General features: G+C 39.2%; 2 protein-coding genes across 2 annotated transcripts in view; both read left to right on the forward strand.

The window, feature by feature from the left end:
- Positions 1–532: 532 nt before the first annotated feature.
- LOC111652850 (uncharacterized) lies at positions 533–6,006 on the forward strand. The gene is made up of 4 exons (XM_087173189.1): positions 533–2,527; positions 2,739–2,903; positions 3,375–3,443; positions 4,950–6,006. The coding sequence occupies exons 1-4, from the start codon at positions 1,126–1,128 to the stop codon at positions 5,168–5,170; spliced, it is 1,857 nt and encodes a 618-aa protein (XP_087029315.1). The 5' UTR covers positions 533–1,125; the 3' UTR covers positions 5,171–6,006.
- Positions 6,007–7,174: 1,168 nt separating this feature from the next.
- Positions 7,175–10,725, forward strand: part of hsd11b2 (hydroxysteroid (11-beta) dehydrogenase 2) — a 20,158-nt gene continuing 16,607 nt past the window's right edge. The window contains exon 1 of the mRNA XM_023403239.2: positions 7,175–7,722. Coding sequence (XP_023259007.1) covers positions 7,440–7,722 — 283 coding nt within the window. The 5' untranslated portion in view covers positions 7,175–7,439. The remainder of the gene's footprint in view (positions 7,723–10,725) is intronic.

The following is a 10,725-nucleotide window of genomic DNA, read 5'->3' on the forward strand; positions in this document are numbered from 1 at the left end:
ACCTGAAATTGGACTGGGTGATGCAGGCAAGGCAGGCATTAATTGTATTATAGTTAATACTACAGGGGGAAAAGAGTATTCACACTCACAGATATTGTAATCTTTATTATTGTAATGTCTTATTTCATCTTTGTTTATTGACAAAATGCTAAAATACTCAGTGCTCTAAGGATATGTGCTTTTATGCAACTTTTTCCTACCTGATACTTTTAACAGTATTGCGTTACAAAGGAAATGAATGGGAGCACAGATGACCACAAAGCTGGGTTTTTGAATCCAGATTCCATGTGCTACTGCTATAACCTATACTACTGCTTCTACTGCTACTGATAATATTGCAATTACTGATATCACTACTAATAATGTTACTGCATAGTTGGGTGCATAACATAGTATTATGATTTGCAAAGTATACATATTGAATGTTTCACTTTAGGCAAACACAAGCTTCCAAAAGTTTAGCTTTTTCTAGATTAAATCTATTGTTTTGTCATAACATTTCTGATGTTTAACTGCTTGTGATTTCAGAAATACTAACCAACTAATTCGTAGCCTCTTTTTTTTTTTTTTTAGCTCAACAGACAAATGCTTGGATACTCAGCAGAGGATTCTCTATCAAGTTTTGACTGTAGTGATGATGAATACATTCCTCAGTCTGCTGAGGAAACAGAGGATTCAGAAGATGTCAGACCGGACCAGGGTAAGAAGAAGAGGTTACAGAAAACACCCTCAGCCAACTCTGAGAAAGTAGATTTCGGACCACGCAAGAGAAGGTGTTTGACAAATTTGACTGCAAGTGAGAGTGGAGAATCCTTGTCGGCTGATGTGACTGTCATGTCACATAAGAAAAAAGCTGGTGGAAGACTCTACAGCAAAACGTTCTACTGTGTGTTTTGCTGTAAGCCTTTGAGAAAAATGGCACGTCATCTGGAATCCCAACACAAGGATAAAGCAGAAGTCGCCAAAGCCTTTTCATTTCCAAAGGGCTCAAAGGAGTGAAGAATACAATTAGATCTATTGAGGAATAGAGGGAATCGTGCCCATAATAATGAGGTGATTACAGAAGGAAAAGGAACAGTGATACCCCATCAGCAGCCGAAAAGACCTGTCAAAGCATCTGATTACATGCACTGTGTAAATTGTTTTGCTTACCTCAGGAGAAAGACGCTATGGAGGCATATGCAGCGATGTCAGCTAAGCAAGAAAGTAGAAGGTTTAAAGCCTGGAAAAACGAGAGTCCAGGCCCTTTGTGCATATGCTCAGCCAGTTCCAGACAGTGTGAATGCACAATTTTGGAAAATGGTGCTTGGCATGAATGAAGATGACATATCAAATGTTGTGCGTAAAGAGAAAACCATACTGAAATTAGGGGAACACCTCTTCAATAAGCATGGTCATGATGTTACAAAACATGAATACATCAGACAAAAGATGCGTGAGACAGGGCGATTAGTTCTCCAAGGACAGAAAAATGGCAAGTTGAAGGAAATGTCAGATTTCTTTGTACCGGCTAATTTCCCTCATGTCATTGAAGCAGTTAAGAATGTGGCTGGCTTGGATGAGGAAACAAGCATATACAAGACACCATCTTTGGCACTGAAGTTAGGCCATAACCTCAAGAAAATGGCAAATATTATTGAATGTGAAGCAATGATCTCAGGTGATGAGAATGTCATTCGCGATGTGAAGTTGTTTAAACAAATCTGTGACACCAAATGGAATGAATGTGTTTCATCCCAGGCCCTCAGGAATTTGAGTGAGGCAAAATGGAATATGCCACAGCTTCTTCCCTTTACTCAAGATGTGAGAAAAATGCACCAGTTTCTCAATACACAAAGGAAGGAGTGGCAAACAAAAGTTGACGAAGAACCAAGTAAGAAGCACTGGGCAGAACTTGCAAAAGTTACACTTTGTGAGGTTATCCTTTTTAACCGTAGAAGAGAGGGAGAAGTATCCAAGATGTCCCTTAATGCTTTTACGTTGAGAGATACTTCATCGACTCATCCCGATATAGAACTTGCTTTGACTGACCTTGAGAAGAAGCTTTGTAAGCACTTCCAGCGAATCGAGATAAAAGGCAAACGTGGACGAAAGGTTCCCATTCTCCTCACACCTGAAATGCAGGCATCGATGGAGTTACTTGTCAAGACTCGCTGTGACTGCGATGTGCTTGATGAGAATCCATTCATGTTTGCCAGACCTCAAGCACTCAGTCACTTCAGAGGCTCAGATGTTATACGGCAGATTGCTCGAAGCTGTGGGGCAGACAACCCAGAAGCATTGTCCTCCACTAAATTGAGAAAGCACATGGCCACTATGTCCAAGGTCCTCAACTTAAAGGACAATGAAATGGATGACCTCGCTGACTTCCTTGGACATGACATCAGAGTGCATCGCCAGTATTATAGGCTGCCCGAAGGCACATTACAGCTGGCAAAGATAAGTAAGGTTCTGATGGCCCTGGAACAAGGAAAGCTCTCTGAATTTAAGGGCAAGAATCTTGATGAGATTGCCATTGATCCACAAGGTAAGACAGGCATGTGTAAATAACTAAATAAATGTATTTATACACAGTTGTTTCTCCCCTAGATAATTTTACCATGTTCACTTTCATATTAGCCGCACAGCACCAACTCCAACCCTTCTTGTTCCCCGCCGTCCTTTTGTGCAATGTTACTTTCATGTAATGGTTTATGTGTATCTAATAGTTTTATCCATATGGTTGCTATGTTCCTCAGAGAAAATGGCTGTGGACAGTGATGCATCAGGCACTGAAGATGAGGATGACCAGACTGTGAAGGATGCTGCGCCGTTGTCTTCATCTTCGTCTTCACCTTTGCCTTCACCATTGTCGTCACCTTTATCTTCACCTTTATCTTCACCTTCACCTTCACCTTCATCAGGTATGGAGAGGAAATAATAAATGGAGGGCACCAACGATTTTCTCTGAAGTCAGTTTTTGACCTAGCTAATCTGTCACATTTGTGTTAAAAAGTTAAATATTTGAACAATTCTGTGAGGCTAGAAATTAACACTTTTCAAGATATGTTTGATGTCCAAGCATGGCTTCACAGATAAGGTGTTTTTGAGAGTGTAAAAATGAAAAATATCTATGACCAAAAACATCAAAACATTGGAATTAAATAGAAATATTTTTCAAGTCATAATTTTGGGACCTACACATTGAACAAAATGTGATGCACCTACTTTCAAGGATTCTGTCTGCTTTGACACAGAATGACCCATATGGAAGACAATAGTAGTGTTTTATCTTCAGCATGCACAGTTGCATGTTGCTTTGCTGAAGCAAGCACACTGACTGCTTTCACTGTGCTGGATACTCATTTACTAAGAGAGTGCTATTATGTTTACAGAAAAATCCGGGGTAAAAAAGAAATCCTTGAGAGGCGTTGGACAGGACAGTGACCCTCATCCAGTCAAAGGTAAATTAGTGGAAAGAAATTATGAGATTATGGACATTTCTGATAAAATTTTAATTTATGAAGAGAGCACACCTATAAGGTTTATTGCCAGGTAGGTTTTCACTTAGAAGATATTTGGCTTGGTGTTTGGTGCAGTATGCAATAAATGTGTTAATAGGAAATAACAATAAAAAGGTAAAATACTGCAACAGTCAAAAAGATAAATAAACAGATACACATATAAAAAAATAAAACAATGAAAAAGATACTACTCAAAAATATTATTAAGCTATATATAAATCTATATGTACAACATTTTTCCAAGTGAACTCAAGTGTAGGGAATGAATAATGATAATAATTTGGGGGCGCCTAATCACTGAACTATTTACATTTACTATTTAATAAGGTCTTGAAATGTCTTATGTTTACCGTAAATTTGTTGTAGGTATTAAATTTGCAGATAGTGTGTTTAAGACTAGTTGAAAAAAACGGAGCCAATAACGAACTATTTACTTGTTTGGTTGTGCTGCAATTGGGTCCTACCACACCCCGTTACAATAGGTTACTGCTATCAATTATCATCACATGTCATCAGGTGCTCTGTGTCTCTGTTGCTCTGAAAATTTTCATGCTTCGTTAACAGTTTTTTAGGTTAGTTTGTCTCTAAAGAAAATCATGAATGCAATTGCACCTCAATACATATATAAAATGATATTGCTGAACAGACTTTCTGTGCACACAGTCTGAACATCAGAGCACAGTTTGTGTACATTACAATAGTCCTTCAACTGAGGTAATGTAGGTTAAATGATTTGTTGTTGAAATTATGATTATTCATAAACATTCCAACTACATTAGCTATTGAAGCTATGAGAGCAGCTGCCACTAGAACCAGTATAGAAAATAAAAGAGGTTTATTAGATATTAGTTGGGAGGTCATTTCATTCATCCAGTTTGTACTTTGTTACTAATAATCACCTCCTGTCCTGATCCAGTTATCACCTGTTCTAGATGAATTCTTGGTTTTCACAGCACCTCAGTCCAACTAATCTAGACTAGTGCAGGTGGCTGTCTCTTGACTTAATCCAAGAAGTCAGGTGGTTTAAAATGCAGGAAATTTGTTTTAATTGAAATATTTTTTACTGGGGGAGGACCCCCAGACCCCTCACCAACTATTCCAAAGTTTGCTTCCTCATTTTAAAATATAACCAGGCGTCCATTTATATGCATTTGACCCTAATAACCTTTTACCAAGTAACATCTGTGATGATGTCCTTGTACTAAGCAAGTATGATGTAGATGTTGAGCAGGAAGGTAGCTTTTATTATTTGCAAGCTATTTTATTCTGGTTACATTTATTTTTCCAATTACTTTCCCTGATACTGTTTCCTCAAAGTACCACAGTCCCACCTTGTGAAGTGTCTTAAGATAATGTTTGTTATGTTGTGGCACTACACAAATAAAAGTGAATTGAAAAGATGTTCCACTTTTGAAGAACATTGACTAATTGTCTAATTTTATTCAGAGTCTTCACAAACCAGAAGAAGAAAGTGGTCCGATGAAGAAATCAAGGCTGTGGAGAGCACACTGATGGAATACATCCGGTCAATGATGGTCCCAGGGAAAGCAGACTGTCTCAAGTGTATTCAAAACTCCCCTACAGCCCTTAAAGGGAGAACGTGGAAGGGAGTTAAATTTTATGTAAAAAACCGAATAGATGCTTTAAAGAGAGAGAAGAAAAGGTAAGCTTTACTGTTTGCTGTTGGGTGGAAGCGGACTAACAGGAAGATTTTTGTTTGGGCAGATGTTTCCCCCTTTTTTATTTTTTATTTTTTAAACATAAAACATTTGACAGACACTTCAGCCAAATTTAGTGAGTTCTTAACTGTGTGTATAAACAGTGTTTCAGTCACTGTTTTTTTTTTTTTTTCATATTTGATTCATGAACATCCGTAAACGTGGAAACGAAATGCTTGAAATGCTTTTATTGTGAAGGAAAGCAGCGCAGACTCTCTGCTGATGTATTCACTGTGGGAGTAGCAGGAGGAGAGTGGGCAGACGGTCCAGAGTTGTAGATGTTTTTGGAAGTAGGTTATGTTTGGCATGTCTGAATTTGTTGCAAGAATGTTTTATGTGAAAAGGTTGTATGAGAGGTTGTATTAGAAGTTTTGAAAGGCAGCCCTATAAATAAACCTTTGTGTTTAAACATTTTTATTGAGAGTGGAGTCCAATGTGCCCACATCACTAATGAATGTACAAGTGTTATTGGTCAATACACCTGAAAATGCAATATAAAATTAATTAAGAAAAGTAAAAATATAATACAGGCACAATTTTCTCTTTCAAATAAAGGTCTTTATTGATTCTAAAATATTAACCTACATTTATCACCTTATACAGGCTTTAAATGTATGTAAATAAATCTTCTTCAGGAAAATTTCTAACAGTGACCCCTGGTGGTAGTTTGTGATGAGACACAAAAGAAGCGTCCCCACCAGTATAGAAAAACCGGACAAAAATTGTTGACAAATATTTTAACTTTACTTGATTTTTAGGATCCATAAACCCTCCAAAAAATTGAAAGATTGCTTGTGACTAATAATTATGCCATTATATCACTTTTAAAGTCGGGTCCCCACCTTTCACATCCTAGTCAGGCCTATTTTTGAGTCCCCGCGGTGTAGCAAAAACATGTATGTGTGTGTGTGTGTGTGTGTGTGTGTGTGTTACTGGTGTTATGAAGACATTATTATGTCACATTGTGAGGACTTTGTTCAGTTTTGGAGACAATCAAACATCAATCAGCAGCAGCTGTGGTGTAAACAATAAACCTTGGTTTTTGGTGGTGAACACTTGGTTTGGGGGAGGGTCAGGGTGAACAGCGCCCCCCACCCCCACAAAAAGCAGTTTTCTGGAACTGTACAGAAAACATGATAGAATGATAAAGCTGCTTGTCCTAGAAATGTTCATGTTTTGGAGATATGATCAATTCTCCAGGAGTTTGTTCAATTCTAATACAATGACAACAACAAAACTCAAAATGACTAACTTCCTGTTGGGTTTTGACTATGGGTGCAAGAGGTTTTTTTGTACGTCTTGGCATGTTTCATGTTTTCTACCAAGTTTCATGCATGTACGTGAAACTGCAGGGACAGGAATGGCCTCTTTGAAATTTTCAAGGCTCTAATAAGCCATTTTCCAAGGTTTACATACAAGGTTTATTCATGACAGAAACAGTATTGACAGAACAACGAATCAAGGTCGACTTACTTTTTCTGGAGCTCTCAATCACATCACAGTCCTTCATACAGACTGGAGATGAAGAAACATCAACACATTTTCATGACCAGGAGGAGGTGTGGCCTCTTTAACTCACCAGGTGAAAAAGTTTGTATCTCCACATGAAAAACAGAACAACCATAACTCAAGGTCCACTTACTAGTTATATCCTGAACCATGAAAATCGGTGGTTTAGTTAGGCTTCACTGTCACAGTCTCTGTCTCAGAATCTCATATCTCCAGTTTTCTATGTCTCAGAAAACTTAAAAATACTCAACATTCAATAATTTATACTCAGTATTCATGAGGAAACTCTCTGTGTGTGTGTGTGTGTGTGTGTGTGTGTGTGTGTGTGTGTGTGTGTGTGTGTGTGTGTGTGTGGGCTGCAGATTAGATGCAGGGCTGCAGCCTTAGCCCCTCCCCCCCTGCAGCTCTCCTCTATATATACACTGAGAGACGGAGGGAGAGGAGGGACAAGCTCTGAACCGGCTGCTACACTCTGAGTGGACGGAGTGTGTGACAGAGTGTGTGTAAAGCAGAGAGCGAGAGCGGTCGAGAGACACACAGAGTCTGAGTGACTGAAGAACAGACTCATTGCTCTTCTCTGAGTTTAACTGAAGCTGGAGTAAAGAAGAGACAGAGACCAGAAGACAGAGTCAAAGAGACAAAGAATCAAAGAGACAGAGAGAAAGAAATCAGACTGACAGGTAACTCAGGTCCAGCACAATCCTCTCTGATGATGGATGACTACACTCTTCCCTTCTGGATATACCTGGGCGTTCTGACGGTGTTTGTCGGTGGAGCCATGAAGAAGATTTTGGCGTCCCACCTGAGCACCGCCCCCACTGTGGTGGCCTGGCTGGGGGCCACAGTGCTGGTGGAGCGGCTGTGGGCGTTCTGCCTGCCGGCCGTACTGCTCCTGGCCCTGCTCTGCCTCGCCTGCTGCCTCTACTCTACAGCCAGGACTGTCCCGCCACCCACCACCCTGCCCGTCCACGGCAAGGCAGTCTTCATCACAGGTAAGAGGAGGCTCCTCCCACTCACTCAGATGTGAGAGTGTGACTGGAGTACTGCAGAAATCAGCTGTTTGCACCTTTATTCTTTATTCTTAAATGTGGAGTTGTTTCTTCAAACCTTCAGTTGTTTGAGAAAAATAGCTTCAAGTTTAATGTGTTGGATCTGGATTCAGGAACGCAGGGGTTCTGGTTTAGGAGGTCTGGTTTAGGAGGTCTGATATAGGAGGTCTGATATAGGAGGTCTGGTGTAGGGGGTCTGGTGTAGGGGGTCTGGTTTAGGAGGTCTGGTCTAGGAAGTCCAGTCTAGGAGGTCCGGTCTAGGAGGTCCAGTGTAGGGGGTCTGGAAATGGTTTGAACTTGTGCAGGATCATGAAATCCTTCAGCTGATGTAAGAGTATGAATATCACCAAAATGGAGATACAAGGTTTACACACAGTGTCTGTCTGTTGTTAGAAAAGAATCAAACCTGATCATTGAACTGACTGTTCACTCCTTCGCTTATTAAACAGATGTAGTCTTAGTCCTGACACCAGGACTCTCCTGAAGCTTCAGTCCCTCACTGTGATTCTCTCTGGGTAAAAGTGACAGATGAGTGAATGACTGAATGTAAAAGCTTTCAACCATATCCCACTGTCTTCATCATCAGCTCTCTGTCAGAAAAGAATCAGTCTGTTTATTTTACAAAAGTGACTGAAGCCTCTGGAGGATCTGTGATCTGTGATCAGGACCAGTTCAGGGACTCTGGAAACGTTTAGGCAGCAGAGTTGCAGCTGACAGTTGAGTGAGTTCTCAGACAGAGACCTTTAACAGTGAGTGGAGACTCTGGTCCGGAGGATCTGTGATCCAGATCTATGATCTAAGTGGAGACTCAGAGACTCTGGGCTTGAAGAGGTTAAAGCAGAAGTTTGATAATCATCTTTGTGAATGTCAATGATCAGTGGAGGTCACACTGAACTGGATCCGTTTTAAAACCAGATCAGGGATCAGATCTGATCCCACAGGGACCACTCTGTGTGTTTGTGTCATGAGGAATAAACTTAGTGAACAATAGACTCCTAGGGGGGTGGAGGGTGGGGGAGGGGTTCTCCTTTAGAATAAAAGTCATAGCGTGGTGGGATACAGCAGCAGAGTGTTTGCTGTGTTCAGGTTCCTCGTCTCTGTTATCTGAGCCTGATAAGAGGACTGATGAGTTTATGGACCTGTGTGTGTGTGTGTGTGTGTGTGTGTGTGTGTGTGTGTGTGTGTGTGTGTGTGTGTGTGTGTGGACCGGCAGACTTAATCACATCTTTGTTGCCTGACAGCAGCTCTGACTCTTTGCCGTGGTTAATGAGATAATCAGATCTGCCAATTAATAATTCCCTGTCTTCTCTCATGTCACTTGAATACACACTGTCACAAACTGCTGCTCAGGTGAGGCTGAAAATGGACGGACAGTTTTCTCACTCACCTGCTGATGTTTTTCTGTAAAGGTAGAACATGAGATGACAAGTGGTTAAACGGGCAGGTAACAGGATGAAATCAATCAGTGTTTTCATTATTGAATATTGATATGATTATTTTCTCTGTTAAGCTATAAAGTGTGGAAATGTCTGTTATAACATCTTACATTTGAGGTCACACCTGAGGTCACGTCTCCAACCAACAGACATTCAGTTCACTGTTGAAACTAAACTAAACTAAACTAAACTAAACTGAATTAAACTCACCTAAACTGAAAATAAACTAAACTGAAATTAGACTAAACTAAACTAAACTAAACTAAACTAAACTAGACTATACTAAACTAAACTGAATTAAACTAAACTAAACTGAATTAAACTAACCTAACCTAACCTAAACTAAACTAAACTAAACTAAACTAAACTAAACTAAACTGAAACTAGACTAAACTAAACTAAACTGAAACTAGACTAAACTAAACTAAACTAACCTAACCTAAACTAAACTAAATTAAACTAAACTAAACTAAACTAAACTAAACTGAAACTAAATTAAACTAAACTAAACTAAACTAAACTAAATTAAACTAAACTAAATTAAACTAAACTAAATTAAACCAACCTAACCTAAACTAAACTAAACTAAACTAAACTAAACTAAACTAAACTGAAACTGAAACTAAATTAAACTAAACTAAACTGAACTGAACTGAACTGAACTAAACTAAACTGAAACTAAACTAAATTAAACTGAATTAAACTGAATTAAACTGAACTGAACTAAACTAAACTGAAACTAAACTAAACTAAACTGAATTAAACTGAATTAAACTAAACTAAACTGGAACAAACAGAAAGTAAACTAAACTAACACAGAACACAGAGAACACAGAACACACAGAAAACAGAACACACAGAAAACAGAACACAGAGAACACAGAAAACAGAGAAAACAGAACACACAGAAAACAGAACACAGAGAAAACAGAACACAGAGAACACAGAAAACAGAACACACAGAAAACAGAACACAGAAAACAGAGAAAACAGAACACACAGAAAACAGAACACAGAGAAAACAGAGAACACAGAGAAAACAGAGAACACAGAGAAAACAGAACACACAGAAAACAGAACACAGAGAAAACAGAACACAGAGAACACAGAAAACAGAACACAGAGAAAACAGAAAACAGAACACAGAGAACACAGAAAACAGAACACAGAGAAAACAGAAAACAGAACACAGAGAACACAGAAAACAGAACACAGAGAAAACAGAAAACAGAACACAGAGAACACAGAAAACAGAACACAGAACACAGAGAACACAGAAAACAGAACACAGAGAAAACAGAACACAGAGAAAACAGAACACAGAGAAAACAGAACACAGAGAACACAGAACACACAGAAAACAGAACACAGAGAACACAGAACACAGAGAACACAGAACACACAGAAAACAGAACACAGAGAACACAGAACACACAGAAAACAGAACACAGAGAACACAGAACACACAGAAAACAGAACACAGAGAACACAGAACACAGAGAACACAGAA

Source organism: Seriola lalandi, unplaced genomic scaffold, assembly GCF_002814215.2.
Source record: "Seriola lalandi dorsalis isolate HSWRI2012SDOR001 ecotype SW California unplaced genomic scaffold, Sedor1 jcf7180002054073, whole genome shotgun sequence".
Taxonomy (NCBI): domain Eukaryota; kingdom Metazoa; phylum Chordata; class Actinopteri; order Carangiformes; family Carangidae; genus Seriola; species Seriola lalandi.